This window comes from Cottoperca gobio, chromosome 8, assembly GCF_900634415.1.
Source record: "Cottoperca gobio chromosome 8, fCotGob3.1, whole genome shotgun sequence".
NCBI lineage: Eukaryota > Metazoa > Chordata > Actinopteri > Perciformes > Bovichtidae > Cottoperca > Cottoperca gobio.
Window position 1 is genome coordinate 15016178 of NC_041362.1, and position 21991 is coordinate 15038168.

General features: G+C 40.8%; 1 protein-coding gene across 1 annotated transcript in view; it reads left to right on the top strand.

Moving 5' to 3' along the window:
• Nucleotides 1–2326: 2326 nt before the first annotated feature.
• The window catches only part of myo15aa (myosin XVAa), a 38604-nt gene continuing 18939 nt past the window's right edge, over nucleotides 2327–21991 (top strand). The window contains exons 1-33 of the mRNA XM_029437045.1: nucleotides 2327–2409; nucleotides 2885–2948; nucleotides 3153–3262; nucleotides 3639–3713; nucleotides 5883–5973; nucleotides 6473–6576; nucleotides 6745–6808; nucleotides 6916–7029; nucleotides 7126–7287; nucleotides 7791–7904; nucleotides 10960–11018; nucleotides 11332–11455; nucleotides 11569–11664; nucleotides 11891–12022; nucleotides 12105–12230; nucleotides 12942–13019; nucleotides 13123–13277; nucleotides 13428–13473; nucleotides 13563–13687; nucleotides 14544–14661; nucleotides 14745–14920; nucleotides 15474–15558; nucleotides 15727–15780; nucleotides 15905–15990; nucleotides 16420–16546; nucleotides 17390–17485; nucleotides 17962–18197; nucleotides 18575–18765; nucleotides 18992–19064; nucleotides 19368–19559; nucleotides 19702–19814; nucleotides 19963–20058; nucleotides 21345–21479. Coding sequence (XP_029292905.1) covers nucleotides 2327–2409; nucleotides 2885–2948; nucleotides 3153–3262; nucleotides 3639–3713; nucleotides 5883–5973; nucleotides 6473–6576; nucleotides 6745–6808; nucleotides 6916–7029; nucleotides 7126–7287; nucleotides 7791–7904; nucleotides 10960–11018; nucleotides 11332–11455; nucleotides 11569–11664; nucleotides 11891–12022; nucleotides 12105–12230; nucleotides 12942–13019; nucleotides 13123–13277; nucleotides 13428–13473; nucleotides 13563–13687; nucleotides 14544–14661; nucleotides 14745–14920; nucleotides 15474–15558; nucleotides 15727–15780; nucleotides 15905–15990; nucleotides 16420–16546; nucleotides 17390–17485; nucleotides 17962–18197; nucleotides 18575–18765; nucleotides 18992–19064; nucleotides 19368–19559; nucleotides 19702–19814; nucleotides 19963–20058; nucleotides 21345–21479 — 3700 coding nt within the window. The remainder of the gene's footprint in view (nucleotides 2410–2884; nucleotides 2949–3152; nucleotides 3263–3638; nucleotides 3714–5882; nucleotides 5974–6472; nucleotides 6577–6744; nucleotides 6809–6915; nucleotides 7030–7125; nucleotides 7288–7790; nucleotides 7905–10959; nucleotides 11019–11331; nucleotides 11456–11568; nucleotides 11665–11890; nucleotides 12023–12104; nucleotides 12231–12941; nucleotides 13020–13122; nucleotides 13278–13427; nucleotides 13474–13562; nucleotides 13688–14543; nucleotides 14662–14744; nucleotides 14921–15473; nucleotides 15559–15726; nucleotides 15781–15904; nucleotides 15991–16419; nucleotides 16547–17389; nucleotides 17486–17961; nucleotides 18198–18574; nucleotides 18766–18991; nucleotides 19065–19367; nucleotides 19560–19701; nucleotides 19815–19962; nucleotides 20059–21344; nucleotides 21480–21991) is intronic.

A 21991-nucleotide genomic window follows, 5' to 3' on the forward strand; every position in this document is an offset into this window, starting at 1 on the left:
TCCTCCCCCCAAACACAGTATGAAGTCTACCCCCAAAACCTCCCTCAACCTGCACCCTCATCACCTTATTTGGGGCGCGCCCTCCAGAACCCGTATCTGCAAAATGCCAGCTACATCACACCTTTACAGAGAAGCCCTTCCCCCATACCTGGTGGCCAGGGGGAAGATATCAGCTGATGTACAGGTGATCCAGGAGGGGAGCCCGCAAGCCTCTCTTGGTCTATCCAATGCTTTGATGCAGAATTCCCGACTGCGCAACGCCTCCTACTCGTCTCCTCTACAACGTAATGCCAATGTCTATACAACTGTCTTCTCACCCTCTCATGCAGCAGCCCCTCCTGCCCCAACTGTACCCTCCCCATACTTGTCTTCCGCGATGCTTTCCTCCCAGCTACGCAATGCTTCCTATGCCTCACCCCTTCAGCATCACCTCACCCCCATGTCTCCTGCCTCTCCCGCCCCTCCCGCCCCTCCTTCCCCCACAGCTCAACAGGGGACCATCAGAGGTGGTTCCTCATTTCTTTCTGGTGGACTGCGGACCTCCCAAATCCAGGGATCCATGTTAAGGCTTCCAAGTGGCACTTTGACAATGTCCCGGGGCCCTGTTCAGTCTCCAGTTACCACTGATGGTGTCAGTGGTGGTGGGATGCTGTCACCCTCTATGCTCTCCAATGCTTTGCAGAACCCAAGCTTACGTCAGGCCACCTATCGGCTTCCTGATGGCTCACTGGTCACCAGAACTGAACCTGCTGCACCTTCCACAGGTCCATCACCCCTCTCGTCCTCTATGCTGTCCTCCGCCTTGCTCAATCCCAGTTTGCGACAGGCCACATATCGTTTGCCTGATGGCACTCTTGTTACCAGGACAGAGCCCACACCTGCACCCTCCCCTTCCTCACCTATGCTTTCTTCTGCACTGTTGAACCCCAATGTACGTAAGGCCACATATAGGCTGCCAGATGGAACTTTGGTTACAAGAAATGAGCCAGCACCTGAGCCCGCCATCCCTTCATCTTCTATGCTCTCCTCTGCTCTTCTCAATACTAATGTTCGTAAGGCTTCTTATCAATTACCAGATGGTTCAATTCTAACACATCCAGTAGAGGAGACACAGAATGCTGAGAGTGCAGTATCATCTCTGGGGCTATCTAGTGCCCTGATGAATGCTAACTTGCGTAAGGCAAAGTTTCAGCTCCCAGAAGGATCAGCATTGTTTTCACGGAACCAAACCCAAGCTCCCTCCTCTGCCTCCTCCGGTCCTAACCTTTCTGGTGCACTGTTAAAAACCAACCTCCGAGGTGCCTCCTATACACTCCCAAACACATCACTATTGAGGCAGCCTGGTTCTGCTGATACCACTGAATCACGCTCTCTTGACCTTTCCAACGCTCTCCGCAACCAGAACCTCCGATCTGCCACTTACCGTTTGCCTGACGGAACACTGATGACCCGCCCTCCGCCAACTGCTGCACCTCGAACACTTGACCTGTCTAATGCTTTATCAAAGAACCCAAACCTTCGTGGGGCAAATTACCGTCTCCCCGATGGTAATATCATGACACGGCTTGGTGCCCCTAGAGCCCCAGAGCCTCGCTCACTTAATCTCTCTGGTGCCCTGCATAACCCTCACCTCCGGGGGGCTTCTTTCCGTCTACCCTCATATGCTGTAGTGTCACCCCAGGTCCAGGGATCTGGCCCTGAACAGCACTGGGCACAGGGCCCCGGAGTTGATGGCTTAGGACTGCAGCAAGATGTGGATGTATGGGGTGCAGAGAGGGTTCTACCTCACGGGACAGTGCAGAACCTAAATAAGTGGTCCATGTATAGAGATGGGGAGCTGCTGGACCCTCACGGCGTGATGGGACAGGGACACGTTGGTCATGAACCAGGGGAGTGGAATCTCAGCAGGGAGGGGGAACCACAGGGGAACTGGTTTGACAAGGTAAAAGTTATGAATACATGACTCGCACTTCACATAAACACAATAGCTAATGTTGGGCACTATTCTGTGAGTTTTTATATTCATGGTGTAATTTTGCAGGTGTAATGTTAGGGTGAACGCCCGGCCCAGTTGTGGATTTTCAGGGAGGAGTAAACACAGGGATGGTAGCTTATTTGGGTAACTTATGTGTTTATGGTTTTTAAAAGAGCAAAAAATATCAGTAATTTATTTTGGTGACAGAGGGGCAAACATGGAATCTGAATACAATCATGATTATAATCATCTGAAATATAGATAATTTCCATGTGAGTGTGTGCATGTATTAATACATGAACCGTGTATGTATAATGTCCTCATTTCTGAGTGTGTATGCGTGTATTTTAGATGTATTCAATCAGAAGCCTGCCCACCATAGCTCACCGGGAGCAGCGAGAGGAAGATGGAGTGGAAGATATGACACAGTTGGAGTAAGTAAAAAATCACACACACCTGAGTTGACTCTTTGTCAGAGAGTGACCTACAAAGTGTAACAGTAAAGTGTGTAACAAAAATAATAAAAATCAGATTCAAGGCAATCCATCACTTTAAAACATTTATTTAATTTGGTTTATCATGATTTCAAGTAATAAACTGTAGTCATGTATGCCATTATCAGAGTATAGAGAGGGAGAAAATGCTACTGCATATACTAAATTGTGGGCAGTGGAAAGTCTTACTCACCAATAATGGGTTTAAAGCTTCAAAGACATGATGGATGACCCCTAGAAGCTAAATAATGTTTAAATGCAGTGGTGGGACATGCCGAAAGATTGATGAAAGATATTGGCAAAATATTTAGTACAAAAAAGGCCAAATTTGAATGCAATTAAGGTTTCAATGGTGGAGGGGTTTTAAAGGTTATTTATTATCCTTGTATATCTTTGTCCTACTGCTTCTGTCTAGGGAGATGCATGAAGGGGTTGTTCTGCTGAACCTGAGGAAAAGATCTGAGAGGGAGCTTATTTATGCAAGTATCTGAGCAGCACACATCGAAATACCTACATACAACCATCACACTACTGAACATGTCTTGAACCTATAAATCTGAAGTCAGATCAGTTTGTTTTGAGTTTGAGTGTTGATTGTGCAAACAAATCTCTTTATCTCTGTTTCTTGTTTTATTTTGACATCCATTTCTTTCTTTTCTTCTCTCTGTCTCTTATTTTTTCAGACATACATAGGTAGTATTCTGGTGTCTGTGAACCCCTATAAGATGTACAACATCTATGGGACGGACATGGTGCTGCTGTACAAGGGTCATGCTCTGGGAGAGAACCCTCCGTAAGTCATGTTAACAAACATAAGGCCAGCACTGTTAGCATTATATTATATATATTGTAAAAAGACAACAGAATATTTGAATATTTGAAATTGATTTTTATCCGTACAAAAACATATTACTAATTATCATGTTCTACTTTGAAGCTTTTTGTTGGCTTGATCGCAATGAAAGAAGAATAATAGGTAGAAAGGAAGCTGACATGCTTTAAGTAAAGAAAGGAAAGAATGGTACAGGTAAATTATTAAGACAGGTTCAACAAGTTAGACAGGTTCAAGATATGTAGAAGATAAGAAGGATACAAAAGAGTTTGAGTTCATTGCTTTCATCTCTTTAGATATATGACCTTGATGCAGCTACTCTTTCTCCTTCCTTCAGGCATTTGTTTGCCATAGCAAACGCTGCTTATTCCAAAATGATGGATGCCAAACACAACCAGGTCATAATAATCAGGTAAGAAGATGACTCTCTCCATAATGGTGAATGGACTGCATTTATATAGCGCTTTTCTAATATTTGCAATCACTCAAAGTACTTTACACATGTCAGCATTCACCCATTTATACAGAGTCAGTGGCTACCATACAAGGTGCACATCAGCTCATCAGTAGGGATAACCATTCACACACACTCACACACCGTTGGCCATGCAATTTGGGGTCCAGTATCTTGCCCAAGGACACTTCGACATGCTGACTGCAGGGACCACTGACCCTCCGACCACTGGACGACCACTTTACCACAGCAATCTTCTCAAAAATATATATATTTTTATTATGCATAAGAGTTTAATTCACTAGCACTGAGTTTATGTCAATGCTTTATATGTGACTGAGGAAATTCCATACTGTGCATACATCATACATTACACCTGTACGATGGCATATCTCGGCCATTGTAGGTAAAAAAATAATTAATTACAGAGCTGCAGGAGGGGTTAATATCAGAGAGAAAACATTTGCAAGGTTGGATCAGCCCCCGTATTTCGTACAATGGCTGTAATACACCCGATTTAGACACATGCAGAACAGTTTTGACATAATAATCTTGCGTAGTGCAGCAATATATATTTTTTTGCATATTATTAGTAACCTTTAGGTTTAGTAACGGTTTAACCTTGATATACACAGTGTCCGTCAAACTTCTTGGACAGTTAGGTTTCCATCTCCAGTTGGATAAGTGTTTGTAAATTCATGAGTGTCTGTCTGTGGTTTTCTGGCCAGCAAACTTAAGACAGGTGCCTCGCACACTGTCAAAACTGATCTCCACACACAAACACACATACACTCAGAGCCCATTTACATCTAACTCAGATGCAAAAGCATAGACACGTACGCAGTCCTCACGCAGTGTGTGCTTTTAGAAATGTCGAGAAACAATCAAATAAATGCCCACACTCGCACACACCTGGAACACTCTAGCCATATTCGGAAGGAGACACCTGTAAGGAAAGCCCAGCCAGTTCTGGGCCAGGAGCAGATTATCTTTCAGAGGTGTGTGTGTGTGTCCAAGTGCACATGTGCGAATCATGTGTTTGTGTGTGAGTCACTGAGTGCGTGTTTATAGGGGTAACTGAGGTCTGGTGTACGGTGACCAGTAATGGCCCTGTTTTTAACTAGCCCGTGAGTTGAAACCTTATGCTGAAATGTGGTCAAAGTGCCGGTGTCTCTAAATACACACACGCACAGACACACACACACACACACACACACACACACAAACACACACTCAAACTCCTTCCCCCCTTTCGCCAAGCTTACATAATGGTGGTATTTAGCGCTAAGCTGTTGGCAGTGATGAAGCGCAGTGTGTGTTTCAGGTGGTTTAACGCAAAAGTGGAATTGAGGCCTTGCCTTATGCAAGATTAGCTTGGTATCACAGCACTTAGTCGATTAAGTCAAACACTCCACAAGCACCAGTAGGGAGGTGAGAAGGATCATATAATGGACGCTCTAAGTGATTAATAAAAGCCGGTGCCTAAAGTGCGGATAAAGTTCACTCTTAATGAGCTTCTACTTTGCAATCATAATGAATTGATTTTCCACTACTTTACCCTTTAGCAAATGGATGATCACACTTTTGCAGCCCAGTATTCAAAGCAAGATAATTCACCCTACCATTCAAAAATACTAAATTCAAGCACTAGTTTTAGTCAAAAAAGGTTGTCTAGATAGTAGATACGAGTAGGTAGTACAGATTTCTGTAATAAACCATCATCGTAAAGTTTGAAGTTTTGTATGTTACAGCCAGTGTGAGTGGGCTTAACAGTAGTGTGTAAAAGTATCAGAAATGTCATATTAAATGTCGTCTTTTGGCTGGGGGGGGTGCGCGTCAGGTTCGCCCTTCGCAAAACGAAGCGAGGAGAGAATGTGAATGCGCAAAATAGACAGTACACACAGAAACGTGCACATAAATTAGATCAATAACATAAGTGTTTAGTTTATTTAATAAAAGAGACCTGTCAATGTGAAAACTGAGTTGTGAAACAAAAATAAAAAAAATAAAAACACCTTGAATTTCAGGGGGGGCACAGAGCTCCTCCAAGACAATGGTAGGGGAAACACTGGAGTCATACTAATGGGTGTTATCTCTGACCAGTGAGTGTGTGTTACTGTGTTTCAGTGGAGAGAGCGGATCTGGGAAAACAGAAGCCACCAAACTAGTCCTTCGCTACCTAGCAGCAATACATCACAAATGCAATCTTGCCCACCAGGTACGCACAAACTGCTGCCAGCAGATTTGGACACACACACACACACAAACACACACACACACACACACACACACACACACACACACACACACACACACACACACACACACACACACACACACACACACACGTTCCTGTCTTGAAGGATGACTAATGACTCTTTTTTCTGTGTCTTTGTTTCTCTCCTGGCTCTTCTTGGTTGCAGATTGAGGTAGTGGGGTTTCCCTGCATGACTTTACATTTTATAACGTATTTTCACATATGGCCACAAGACTAGCAGGTTGCTGTGTTTTGCTGTGGTGTGTGACAATATTTATTAGAAATGTTGTGTTTTCTCGTGGATTTTCTTTCACTTGCTTTATAAAACGTCTGCGTATGTATGCTATAGACCAGCATCAAACAATGATGGTAAACAGTCTACTATTACTGTCAGAGCAAGACATTTTGTCACCCAGCTGATAAAGGTTGTCCTTTTACTGTGTGTTTGAATGTTCGGCAGATACTTGAGGCAGCTCCTCTGCTGGAATCTTTTGGAAATGCCAAAACTGTACGGAACGATAATTCCAGTCGCTTCGGGAAATACATTGAGATCTTTCTGGAGGAGTGAGTATGAAATCACTTTCAAAAAACTATTTTTTAAACGTTTTGTGTTTTTAAACTCTTCTATATAAATAAAGTTTATTATTGTTAAATATTAATATTGTTTTTGTGTTTCTTCTACTCTCTTACTTGCTCTCTGCTGTCTCTCTCTTTCTCTCTCTTTGTGTTCAGTGGTGTGATCAGTGGTGCCATAACCTCTCAGTATCTACTGGAAAAGTCCCGTATCGTCTTTCAGGTGACACACGCAGACGAATACACAAGATGACAATATACATACATCTATATATAATATATTATACCTTTCTATATGGGAAAGTGTTACATTAATTTTTTTCCCTTCAGGCCAAAGACGAGAGGAACTATCATATCTTCTACGAGATGCTGGCAGGTCTTCCCTCGCAGCAGAGGCAGGCTTTCTATCTACAAGAGGCTGAGACCTACTATTACCTCAACCAGGTAGAACACACAGTGCAGATCATGTCCTGTGGAGATACTGGGGCTACTCAGATCAACTCTTCACTCCAAACTATTGTGCCTTTTCTCTCCATTAAGGGGGGGGATTGTGGGATAACAGGAAAGAATGACGCAGAGGACTTCCTGCGTCTGCTCGCTGCCATGGAGATCCTTCACTTCACCCCTGACGACCAGTCGGCCATCTTTAGAGTTCTTTCTTCCATTCTGCACCTGGGCAACGTCTACTTTCAGAGATACGAGGTAGTGTTTCTTTCTTACTTTGTTACTTCTTACTTTGTTTTTATTTTTGGTATTTATATTTCTTAAATGGAAATAATTCAGGCAATTCAAACACCACTGTCATATACAGCATATATTTTGGCTGATGTTAAGAACTTATATAATAAATTCAAAAAGAGAAAAAAAAAAAAATCATAATGTAATATGGATATGGATTTCTTCTTATTGTTATTATTACTGTGGTTATTCTTGACAATATTAGCATGTTATATTGTTATTATTATTTAAAACGTGTAAACAAGCATCCACAACTCCCCCCAACACTGACAACCTCTTATCTGCCCATAAGCCAATGTTTTATTTTTTTCTTCCCTAAGTTTTTAATTAATTTATTTAATTTTCTCCCAGAAAAAGAGAATAAAGTAAGAACAGGAAACTGCATGGCTGATATGTAACTAGAATAGGATGATTATTTGCTCAACAGATCAAGTGTTCTGTCTTTCTCTTCCTGTGTTGCATGACAGACCGATGGCCAGGAGGTGGCGTCAGTGGTGAGCGCACAGGAGATCAGAGTGGTGGCAGAGCTGCTGCAGATCTCTCCAGAAGCACTACAGAAAGCCATCACATACAAAGTCACAGTTAGTATCAAACTTTGTGCACGTGTATTAAATCCATCCCTCCATTGCCTGCTTGAAAACAAGAGGTGTTAAGAGGTTTTAATCCTTGTCATTCTTAGACTGGGTGGTTGATTAATAAATTGTCAGTCACTTGAAAACAACAGTGGTGGGTCGAGTAAACAAAAACTGTGCTCAAGTAATAGTCTTAAGTAAAAGTAAAAATACTCATCGAAATAATCTATGTTTTAAGTTCAAACAGGTAATAACAAATGTGAAGTGTGCGTTATAGTGCCATATCCAAAACCAGACAAAAACAAGATATGTGCTACACTGTTTAATCTCTTAAAACGAAACAAGAAAAGTTATTTGTGTCACTTACTGAATCCTCTATCCTGGGCTATCTCTCGCTGACGGACAATCGCTGTTGTGCGTTTGAGCTCAGATGAATATAACAATTATTTCAGAATCAGAATCAGAAATCCTTTAATTGTCCCACGACGGGGAAATTTACATTGTTATAGCAAAGAGAGTACACAATTAAATAGAATACAAATACAGTAACAGTAATATAATATAAGTGCAGTCGCACATGACAGTGTAATTGCAAAGTTATAAAAGAGAATATTGCACTTATTTCTAGCTAAATGTATCAGTACAATTAGCAATAAGTGTGTAGCCCAATGTAACAGAGTACAAATAAGTTTACTTTATCGCAAATGTACTCGAGTAAAAAATAAATATGTAACGGAGTAAATGTAACATGTTACCACAACCACCACAAAGTCGGCAAAGTGAGGCCAAATTAAAAGTTCCCGCATGAAACACGTAATGATTCCGACGAGCCGCACTCCCTGATGTGAATTTGCTTTAGCGTCACCTGCACTGAGACCTCTGTCATTCTACCTTACACATCAGTGTGTCTTTGTGTCACGGATTCCAGTTACCTGTCAAGAGTCTTCCCTCTAACCTCTGACCTCCTGTGACGCCCTCCCTCAATCCTTCATCCGTTATGTTTTGAAAGACAAATCTCAAATAAAATCCGACCTCATGCAGAGCTGCCCGTTTCTCTTTCTACATGGTGACAGAATCACTTCGTAAAACATTTCAAACAGTTTCCTTTAACCACTCAAAATGTAACTACAGATGTGACTTAGATATGTCAGCCTTCATTAATTTGGATGTTTCAGCTACACGATACAGTCTACACCCTGGTCTACAACACAAACAAGCATATTGGCACACAGACACTCCTCCTGTACATACAGCACACACACATAAATAGACATGTACAGTATTTACACACTATGTTATGTATGTGAGTATTGCTTCTGGCAGTGAAAGCATCTCTTGACTCCTTTTGTTTGCAGTTTGTTTATTGGATAGTATACATTTTTATAAATAGCCACACTCAGCAGTGCACAATAGAACTAGCTAGAGGGATGGGACCTTTACATCATAGCCCCTTTAAATGCGAGTCCCTACTTTCTTTGTCCAAAACTGCAACTTTTTATTTGAATGGCTTATAATCATCGTATTTGTGTTAAATCTCCTGAAGTCCTTTAGCGTGTTACTGGGCAGGAGTAAAAGGAGTCATTGAATCCACATGTAAGTATGGGGAGAGCACTCACAATTAGTTTTTAGATCTCAGGAACTCATTTGAAAACACCTCCGATCAGGAATTTAAAAAAAGAGTGATGTAATCAGCAAAAGAGACTGCACTCTCAAAACCAAAACAATCTTCACAGGACAAATGAAGAAATGTATTAGCCGCATTGTACTCATTCACCTCAGGCAGAGTTTGCTGGTGGTATCCAAGAAGCCGTCGTTTTCAACAGGGTTATTGTCTAAAGTAGGACTTTCACGGGTTTTACAAAACAAACAAGCTGAAAAACAGCAGTTTTTAAAAGACATTGACCTCAAACTTAACTGCAACCTCCCTCACGTCTATTCTTGTTCTTGTCCTCTTGGCAAGTCTTTCTTTAATCCACATCCTGTCATATTCCAGTACCATAAATATCCTGTTTTACTGTCCGGATCAAAAGAAGGAGCAGATTCCAGTCGTCCTGAAGGTCTTGTGATGCTTCTGACAAGGATCAAGGGTGATAAAGAAATAAAAAGAAGAGAGAGACAGATGAATACATTAAATGTACATCTGATCACGGTGCACCTTATGTCCTCTCTACGTAAGCACTCTTGTACACCACACCAAGAGCCTTTCGTATAATTGAATTTCTAATTACAGAGGCGGTTCCTGTGGTTTCTCTGTAACAAGAGAGGAGTCAGTTGAATCCACTCATTTCCTTTGGCCCACATCAGACCCCGAGGAGAGTGTAGAAGACATTCAAGTGGTAGAGTAGAAAGGAGGGATGGTGGGAGGATTAGTAAAAGTTAGGACAAACAAAAAGGCATTATGCAGCATGATGTTGTGGTTTTCCACAATTATTGGTATTTTAGCACCCTGAGGTTTATTACGCAGAATATACTGTTTCCAGGTAACAAGTCACGGCATTAAACATATTCATTTGTACAATATGACCTTGAAACAAAAGGGAATGTTTTTTAACATAAGAGAAGATGAATTTCAGCATTATAATATGATAATTACCTATTTTGACCTCCAAGAATTTTCATGTGATTTTGAAGGTGTTATGCTAATAGTAGCTTATAATACACTAAAAACATCAACTCACTAGCTTATTGTTCTATTAATGTCACATATTCTCATTTTTGTATCCAAATATTGCAATAATATAACGTGTGAGCAAAGAATTGATATGCAATACGTGAATTAATGAAGCGTTTGTTACACTCAACCCAACATTTACTTTCACTTCCATGTTTCTGCGTAATATGACAACAACTCGCCAACTCATAAGCCCGAATCTTTACCAACTTACCGAGTTGTTGACTTCCACATGAATTTTCCAAGTCTGGAAGCTAATTTTTCAGATTATTCAAACATGAATGCAGTATAAGTCCAAAGGTGAAAGTAGGAGAGAATGTAGCTCCTACAAACAAAAAGGGGGGAAAAGAGATTTTAGCAGCCTTGGACTTTGAACCCTTCTGTCTTCTACAGGAGACAATGAGGGACAAGATCTACACCCCGTTGACTGTGGAAAGTGCTGTTGATGCCAGGTGAGAGACAGCAACATGTCCCACATACACTGCATGAAAATGTATTCTTTTTCCTCCAAAGGTATTTCACATGTAAATACCACTCAATTTGCCTATTTTGTTACCATTAAATTGATTATTTTATTCGACATGAAGCTACTTTCCCTGCTTCCTGATGTGTGAGAGAGTAAAGTATGTGAGCTCTTATGTGGCCCTTAATAACTTATTGAATCTCATAAACTTCTAATTAATTCTTTCTCCCACCTTAAAGATAGTAGTGACTTACATACACTATGCCAGTCCTGTCTTTCACACACAAATCTTTGTTCTCAAGAGATGCTGTTGCCAAGATCCTGTACTCGCTGCTCTTCCATTGGTTAACAGAGAGGATCAACGCTCAGGTGTACCCCCGCCAACACACCCTCTCCATCTCCATCCTGGACATTTACGGATTTGAGGTACAACGCACACAGTCTTATCACCTGTCTGTCACTTTCTTGTGTTGCACAGCAGAAAGACTTCACTGTGTGTGTGTGTGTGTGTGTGTGTGTGTGTGTGTGTGTGGGAACAGGATCTGGCCTTCAACAGCTTCGAGCAGCTTTGCATTAATTATGCAAACGAGTACCTGCAGTTCTTCTTCAACAGGATCATATTCAGAGAAGAACAGGTGAGTGGACGTCACACCTGCAGGGACACTCAATAACTCACACACAAACTCTTCACATTACAAATACATACACAAAATACACACAAATGTTTGCATTTAGTGTGCAGACGACGATAGACTCTCTATTAGTGGTAGAAGCATTAGTAAGTTAGTTGATATTCATTGACAGAAAACAAAATGTAAACTCATTGTACAGAAATTGGTATTGCATGTGATCCCCATGCAGGAGGAGTACAGCCGGGAACAGATCCCCTGGCAGGACATCCCATTCAGTGACAACCAGCCCTGCATTGACCTCATTGCCGCTAAGCCTCATGGGATACTGAGGATCCTGGATGACCAGAGTTGTTTCCCACAGGTGTGGCTGAGGAAACGTCTTACATATCTGTTACAACCACATATATAATGACATCACTTACCGTCTACTGCTTTGTTACCAGGCAACAGACCACACGTTCCTCCAAAAGTGTCACTATCACCACGGCAACAACCCACTGTATCTGAAGCCAAAGATGCCCCTCCCAGAGTTTACCATCAAGCACTTTGCTGGCAGGGTCACCTACCAGGTAGGCAGCTCCTCATTGGCTCATCTCAAGTGACAAAACCTGCTATTGGCCAGTTGGTGAAAATGTATTTGATTCACTTTCACTGACATCAATAATGTCACAGATATCCTCGTGTCTGTAGCACGAGGATACTCCAGCATAGCTCTAAGGATGGCAAGGTCAGTCAGTCAGTCGGTCGCTCATCCACCACTTTGGTACGGATTGAAATATCTCAACAACTATTGGATGGATTGCAATGAAAGTTGGTGCACTCGTTCCCCTCAACGTTCCCCTCAACGTTCCCCTCAACGTTCCCCTCAACGTTCCCCTCAACGTTCCCCTCAACGTTCCCCTCAACGTTCCCCTCAACGTTCCCCTCAACGTTCCCCTCAACGCTCCCCTCAACGTTCCCCTCAACGTTCCCCTCAACGTTCCCCTTGTGATGAATCGTAATAACTTTGGTGATACTTTTCATCTAGCGCCATCATCAGCTCAAAATGTGTCAAATAGTTTGGTTTATGACCAAATACCTGCGACACTAATGACGTTCCCAACAGCCTCAGCTGTACTTTGTGTTTAGTGCTGATTAGCAAATGATAATAATGTCTGAAAATACAAAAGAGTGTATGGAAACTGTTTAACAAGCAACAACACATAACATTGATGGAAGAGAGGGAAACCTTCACTGATCCCTGACACATCTTCTAATCATTTGTGATGTCAATAATGCAGGTTTATAAGTTTCTCGATAAGAACTACGACCAGGTCCGTCAGGATGTCCTGGACCTGTTCATTCAGAGCAAGAACAAGGTGAGAAGAGAGGAGCATCTTCACATCAACATATTTCGACATATGTCACATGAACATTGCAGTGAAATGTTGTGACTATACGTGTGTATTTGTGTGTATCCAGATGGTGTCAAACCTCTTCCTGGTTCACGCAGAGGTCACGGGTCAACAGAGAGGCCACATGAGGAAGAGCAGCACAGTCACCAGAAAATACCAAGCTCCCACCGTCAGCAACAAGTTCCAACAGTCCCTGCTGGAGCTGGTGGAGAAGATGGAGAGGTGAACCTGAGACAAATGGAGATATTTAATCTTAGAACATACTTAGCGTAGCACGCAGTTGCTGTCCAGAAACCGGCTCTTTTTTATAAAGATTTTACATAATGAATTATAAGCAGGGAATGTTTTTTAAATTGTATTCTTCTGTCTCAGGTGCAACCCTTTTTTTGTTCGCTGCATTAAGCCAAATAATATGAAGGTAAGTTTTCAGACATTCTTTATTTCTTCTACAGTGTCACTGTAACCCGACAGTCATTGTTTTTCAAATGTTCTTACATCTGTGTTTAGCAACCGAGTGTATTTGAGGATGACCTGGTCACCAGCCAGCTGAGACACTCAGGAGTCCTAGAGACCATTAGGATCCGTAGAGAGGGGTATCCTGTCAGAATGCCATTCTACATCTTCCTGTTCAGGTAACATACACAGTGTTAATTACGGGATGGTGGAGAAGCACTGAGGAGGAGTTAGCATGGGAAGTGATAGCTAATATACGGAAGCCCTAAGGGACAAGTGAGAATTTATTTTTTCTGGTGATCCATTTTCTAAGACTGATCCAAATTGCCAGGATAATCTTTAGTGTTTGTTTTGTTATACTCATTTCAGCCACAAGGGGATGAAGTGCACCAGTGCCCCAGTGCCCCATAATAACACATCTCACTTTAAGTAGTGGATTTTCCCCTTTCCTTTCGTCTTTTACTTTTAGAGCCTTCTCTTTGTTTGCCATGATACACAATATCATATTATTGCTGATTTAAGTAATTTCATTCAAATTAATCTTGTTAATCTCGATACATACAAAACTTGATCATATAACTTGCTAACACACGCAATTGTGTTTAGAGTGCATGGAAAAAATAAAACTCTCCTGGAAGAAAACATGATTTTAGTCCTATTTAGAACATGGGGTGGTGGTGCACTTCAGCCTCCTGTGGACAAAATGAGTATTACAACAGCAAACACTGTTCTGTTTTCACTGATGAAAGAAAAGACATTTTTTTTCCACCTGTTCTTTAGTCATAAACACAGCAGAGAAAACCATTTAGATCAGATTTAGAAAATGAATGAACAAAATCAATTTTTTCTCACAGGTCTCTAAGTGCTCCCGTACTAACATGTGTAAAAAGGTGCAGAAGAAAGCGCAGCAGCCCTCAAAACAAACATACAGTATATGTGGATAACAAACAAATCCCATTTTTAGCCAAATATCATGAATAAAACCAATGCTTTCTTGTGTATGTATACATGCATGTGAATGTGTGTCATCCCCAGGTATAAGTCCCTGGTGGGGATACGAGAACCTCCAGCAGCAAATGGAGAAAACTGTGTGATAATGCTCAGTAAACTGTGTCTTCTCAGACCAGGATCCTACCACATCGGAGTCACAAAGGTGAGTTATTCCTCTCATTTACTGATGCTAATCTTTTCACAAATAAAAGAAAATACCAGCTAATGTATGTGTGTGAATGGCAGCTGTTTGTGAAGGAGGACATCTACCAGCTGCTGGAGTGTAAACGGGAGCGCGCACGTCAACTAGCCGCTCTCACCCTGCAGCGATACACCCGCATGTTCTTCGTCAGGAAACGCTTTGTGGCCTTTCGCAGAAAGATCATCGGGCTGCAGGCACACTGCCGAGGCTTCCTCACAAGGTCGGCTCCTCTACGACTGCTAATTTTAGAACTATCAACTCATTTGCTTGTAAAAAGCTTGATTTAAAGAAATAATTAAAAGAAAAATAATAATTTAAAAGATGGTAGATCAGTCCACTCACCAATACAATACACTTTTCTAATGGGAAACACATATATTTTGAAAATGATGGTACTTTTTAAGGAGCAGTATGTAATTTAAATCAATGGCAGGCAAAATCATTTTAAGTTTCCACCTTTATATTTTGGTCATATTGAATATTAAAGGAACATACATGATGATTCCTAAAAAACAAATAGGAAACTTTTTAATGCAAACTTGAGATGTACTCAACGGGATTATATCCAAATTGGAAATTATTTATAGAACTACTGACCATAAAAATACATTTTAACAGTGACTTCTGTAACAAAGTACTTGTAGCATGCCTACAACTTGTGTCTCTTTGTATTTGTTACAAAGGTTTCTTAGGAATTTAGATCAAAACGTGACGTTAGGTATGAGACATGTTGTGTTAATAGTGTTACTCTTATTCTTCATTCTGCCCTCCAGGAAGCACTATGTGAAAATGAGGCAGAGTCTAGTTCGGTTCCGCTCTCTCATCCACATGTACGTCAACCGCAAGCAATACATCAAGGTACATGAAGTCTAAGGAAAATATATATCCTTTCATATCTAGGATATGCAACCTTTCATGCCCACATAAATTACTGTTGAAAATATTGCCCACTTTTGTTCCAATTTAGTGCTTTTGCATCGTCTTGCTCTTGATAGATGTTGTTCAGCATGTGATTTCTGTTTTCAGAGGAAGTTTGAAGCCCAGAGGAAAGCTGAAGAGGAGAGGAGGAGGAGGGACATGGTAAGATGGACGTTTGGATAGGATATATTCGGACTTTAATAAGAAAAACTCATAAAAGTAGCATATTCTTCTCCCACAAGACAGGAAGGTTTTCATCTAACAGTAATCACAATAACTCTTGCAGGAGTTGACCAAGAGAGAGGTGGTGAACGTCACACACTTGGTGATTCCTGCTGAGCTGGGCGCGTTACTGCAGACAGCAGGAGGTCTGTGAATGTCCTTCCGTCTGTCTGTCTTCCTTTTTGTGAATTCCCCATTAAAGTGCACTTCCATATTATTCATGAAGCAAATAGCTGAGCACATCGTTCAGCGCTCTGAATGTGTCTCATCTCATCAGCACGGACAGTGTCAGCTCCTGGAGTGACTTGAATAGTCCTGACAGAGAGGGACAGCAGTATCGTCAGTTGATAAATAAACCAGAAGGGAAAAATTATCATTTTTAAAAGAGATTTTCAGCTTTATGCTCTAAATATCATGTCTCAGCAATAGAAAGTAGAAAAGTATCTTTTATATGTATTCTAGTTGATTAACTCCAGTGTTTGGTAGTTTTCCTGTTACTCTAAAGGACTCCATGCTCCTGCAGTATACAGGACGTATACTGGCTGACTTACAGTTTGCCCCTCGTCTCTCTCTAGTCAGGAGGGAGTTGCACTCAGACTGTTTGGCTCTGCTTCAAGCTCCTCACATCCAGGAAGAAGCTCAACTCACTCTGCCTCTGGACATCAACAACTACCCGTTCTACCGCTATGTGCAGATCTACTTTATGGTGAGATGTGTAACAGTGGTGGAGGAAGTATTCAGATCTTTTACTTAAGTAGAAGTACTAATACCATCACTGTAAATATATTCAACTACACATAAAAGTCCTGCATTAAGAATGTCCCTTAAGTAAAAGTATGTAAGTAGAACAATGTTATATTATTATATTTCATATCATAAGATTATTGTTACTTGTGCATTAATGTAAAAGCAGGATTTTGTCATAGTTGGTTGAGGTGGAGCTCATTTTGAACTAATGATTGAATTCATTATGGATTAATCTGCTGCTTATTTTCTCAATACAATTATTGTTTGTTTTGAAAAATAGTGAAACAGTTACAATGTTTGTTTTGTCCAACCAACAGCCCAAACCCTCAAAATGTTATATACAAAGGAAAGTAAATAATTAAAGCAGCAAATTCTCACATTTCTGTTTTTACATGAAAGATGTCTCAAAAGAGGAAAATAGCTGCCAGTAAATGTTCGACTAATGTCTCATCGTTCAGTTAATTTATAACAAAACATCATATTTTATCAACTCCTCGTGGTTTGTATGAAAGTAGCAACTGATTACTAAAAGTGTCAGATAAATGTAAATAAGTAAAAAGTACAATATTCCCCACTGAGATGAAGTGGTGTAGAAGTATAAAGTAAAATAAAAATAAAATACTTGAGTACAAGTACCTCAAATGTGTACTTAAGTACAGTACTTGATTAAATGTACTTCATTCCAGCTCTGCTGACAGTATTACAGTCAGCTTCAGTCCTACAGATCAGCTTGAAACACTCTCTTTAAAACTGCTCTCTCAACTGACTTCCTAAAAACATTGTAAATCTTTTGTTGCTGTAGGAACCAAAGTTTGGGATGTTGACGGCGCCTCTGGAGTCTCCGCTGACCCGTGTAGAGCAGGACCTGAGAGGAGAAGCTCTGCAGCTCTTCATCATGGTAGGTGATTTCATTTACTCATGGATCTGAAATTCATATTCTTATTCATATATACTTACATCAGTAAGTTAACGTACGTACAAACCATTATCTTTGACTAAACGTTACCAAGAAGTTTTGTTTCAATTTGCAACTTTCGAAATGTAATTGAGAATCCTGTTTTGTTGTATGGGAACATAATTCTTTAGGAGAGAGGGTTTTCCTGTTACACACCAGGGACAGTCTCTCCTGGTGTGCTGCCCAGACATTAACAACTTTTCAAATGTAACAAAATAGTAACTTAAACTGTACACAGTCAAATGATACTGTGTATAAAATAAAATACAGCTCTTAGTGGCCAGGATATTGGAAAGTATTTTCATAGCATTTGTCTCTCATGACAGTGTGAAGTATGGAACAACAATACACAACATGCTACAAGCCAGTAAGATATCCAGAGTTAGTTGTGATGGTGTTCTCCTTTATTCTGCCTTCAGGTATTACGATTCATGGGGGACCCTCACCTGAACGGAGCCCAGGAAAACATGTTTGGGAATTACATCATCCAAAGGATCCTGTCATCTCCAGGGTTACAGGACGAGATCCTGGCGCAGGTCGTCAACCAGGTGTGGAGGAACGTAAACTCTGAGAACGCTGAAAGAGGCTGGCTGCTGCTGCTGGCGTGTGTGTGCAGCTTCGCCCCGTCGCCCAAGATGGACAAATATCTACTGAAGTAAGACATCATTTCATACACATGTGTACAGAAATCATATCCATGAAGATAAGTAGTTATGTAATGAATGTAAATTAAAGAAAAATAAATACACAACTACAAAAAATTACTTTTATTTCCTGGAATCATTTTATTGTGAGAGTGAAGATCCAGTTTAAAAAGCCATATAAGTAGTTTTTGTATCTTAACCTTTATGCATCCATTACAGGGAAATCAGAATCAGAAGAATTCTGAATACATTTCAATCTTTGGTTAATTCCTTGGTACAAGTTACAGTTTTAATGTATTTAGTGCGTGTAACATAAAACATAAACTAAATGTGGTTGGAGGGGCATTTTTCCTTTAAATAAAAAGTATAACCTCAGGTGTCTCTGCAGGTTTGTATCTGACCACGCTCCTGCAGGTTGCCAGGCGTTGCTGCAACACAGACTCATCCAAGCCAATCAGAAGACACAGCTAGGATCAGGCTCCACCCCTGAGACTGCACGGACCTATCCGCTGTCGCTGCTGGAGTGGACGGCCAATAGGAAGAAGGCGAACATGGTGTTGCATGTGCACTGCTTTGACGGTGAGATTTTTGCTTTTTTCAATTACAGCACTTAGTCATTGATATATAAAAGCATATATATATATAAAAGCAGTCCATTATTCATTGCCAATCAGTATCAGGTGATGGAACTACTGTACAGGGTCTTTGAACTGCACAATGTATTGCATTTTGCTTTGGTGTGATTTGAAAAGCATAATGTAAAGAAACAGTTGAATACAGCATTCTCTGATTACTTTCTCCGTAGGAGGATCGTTCCTGTGTCCCGTGCATTCCTGGACCAGTGGAGAGGATTTAGCAGGGAACATACTGCGGCACAGGTGCTGATATCTCACATTTAAAGTGAAACAGACAACTTTCAACCCCTCCAGCTTTTCAAGTATTATTATTATTATTATTATTATTATTAGCACCGCGGCCACCGGCAAAGACAGCGGGATTGCTTTCCATTTTCCTCAGAGCTTAGCCTAATTTTAGTTATATTATTATTATTATTATTATTATTATTATTATTATTATTATTATTATTATTATTATTATTATTATTATGTACTACGGTACTTAATGCTTTGCAGTATCAACAGGTACAGACAGGTATCTGAAGTGTGTGGACTTGCTTCTAGGGGAGTGTCAGACTGGTGGAAGGGGTGTTCTGTTCTGATGAAGGAGCACGGCCAGTGGGTGGAGTTAGCGGGTCACGACTACGTGATGGACCTGATTTCAGATCTGGAGCTTTCACCCGACTTCCCAAAGCAGAAGAGCTACTTCATCATCAGCACTGACGACCCAGCCAGAGTCCGAGCTAACGCCAGCCTGTCAGTACTCAACACACACACAAATACATACATGTACAAATATTTAAATGTAGTTATCTAACCAAAGAAATACATTTACCTCTAATTCATTTTCCTCTCCTCTCTTCTATTCCTTCTCTCCTCTCCTCTCCTCTCCTCTCAGTGCTTTGTTTGGCAGTGGCTTTGATTCAGATGAGGAGCTTCCTCCTGCCTTTCCTCTCCGTAACAGCAGACCAGCCTACAGTCTGCCTGACTCTGACGGTTACTACAGCCACGGTACACACACACAAATATGTCCTGACTTAAACTTCTCTACATGCATTTTGAAAAAGAATATGTACAGCAGTAGCATAGTTTCAGGTAATAAAAGACATTAAGTGTGACAGCCATGTTTAAAGCTACTCTGCCGTCTGTCTGTGTCCAGTAGAGTCAGATGCGTTCAGTGACGGTCAGACTCAGAGAGGAATGGACCGCTACCTGGACAGTCTGTTTGACCCTGTGCTGTCAGACAGCAGCATAGTGAGTACTGACAAGAAACATCACATCCTAACCATACTTTCCCCTCTGCTTTGGAAATACATTAGCATCTCCGCCTTTAATAATACTTTAAAGATGAGAAATGTAACAAGTAAAAGTGAAATTGTTTTTATTTCAATTATTTATTTAGTAATTATTTTTCTATTTTTGACAAAAGTATAAAGTAAAAGTCAAGTAAAAGATTCCCTCGGATAGTACAGATAGATCTCTTGATGATGAAACTAATGGAAATTGATTTGAACCTGAATAAAAATAAACATTAGCTTGGAAATGATAATTAAATGTCAATTAGTCTGTTTAATTGTCAAATACACTGTAAAACATAGCAGGAGTAGGGGCAGAATTTACTTATCTTCTCTGTTAGTTAATTGGGGGGAGAACAACAGATTAATACATGAAGGAAATGTTGGTTCGCTGCAGCTTTAAATTGGATAAAAGTGTCACGTCATGCTCCCTCCACCTGATCTTCCATCTGAGTGTGAATGGAGGGGGGTGTTGACGGATACAGGGAACATGTGATCCACTGCTTCTGTTTGTGTATGAATGGATCAGACAGGAGGGGCGATTAGGTTACTGAGTGGCCTACCGTATTTGACCGCAACAGCAGGCAGCACTCGTGCGAGGATTACTGTTCTGCTTCCAGCTTCATATTTAGTGTATTTGCTAAAACAAATAATTGGAGGAAACAGGGAGAAAGTGCAGGTATGTTTAGGTCATCAAGGCTTATCAAAGACACTTTGTCAAACAATTAACATATTTTGTATTTTCGTAAAAAAGTTGTTAAATAATGTCTTTGAGACACTTGTTATGATTTTGATTGTATCAGCTGTCAATCAAACTGTGGGTAGTAACGTTTCACTTTGAGCTTATGCACTTTATTCTTTGACTCGTCCCTGCTCATGCTGCTCGTCTCTGCAGATACAGCTGCTGCTGCTGCTGCTGCTGCTGCTGCTGCTGCTTCGAATGTAAAGCATTTCACTTTCTGTGCAGTGAAGTATTGACCTGAGAAAGTAGCGGTTTAGCTTTGCAGTGTTGACAGTGGGATTTGCTGTGTTGCAGATCAGAGATTTTATTTGAGACTTTTGTCACTTTAGTGTGCTGGAGCTTCTCCTCCAGTATGTACGGTACTTCCTGCTGAGTATTCAGTTCCTACAGCTCCACTGACACTCTCACAGAGGGTCTGAATCAACCAATACAATGCATCCCGTCTCTCTCGTTCCCTTTGTCCCTCTCTTTTCTAACTTACACACTTCTCTTCATGTCTCTCATACTCCACAAAGACTGGAAGTTTGTCAGCCAGGATGAAGGGAGGAGGAGGTATAGGCATCACAAGAGGAGGAAGAGGAGAGGGGGAGAGTCAGACAACCCCCAGCCGGCCTTATCCACCAGGAATACATCCCGGAGGTAAAACACTCAAGTTAGTGTGTGTGTGTGTTTCGTCTAGTGCTAGTGCAGATTGTCCATTCTTTTTTATTTAGATTTGTGTTTTCATTTTCTTTCCTCCACGTTCAAATACATGTTGTTACAGACTTTAACCTATAACTTCTATTTTGGTCCATTATTTTACTTCTCGCCCTTCTTTTGTCCTGCCGCTGAAGCCTCTCTCTCCACTGACATTAATAATTCAGCTTATTCTAAGTTGTTTCTAAATCCTCTGCATTAGTCTCAGGTTGATAAATAGTTTTATCGATAAATAGTTCTCTAAATGCTGGCAACACTAGAAAGTTTCAAATGTTTGGGGTTACTCTGTTTTCAACCTTCACTTCCGAAGTACATGTGGAATCAACCAACAGGCAAATGAATAGACAAAATAGAGAAATTATTTACTGCAGTTTATTGTTTCACGTTTCTTTATTGAGCCGAAGAAGATTATATATGCAGTATGCTCATTTCTATTTATCTGAAATAATTATTAA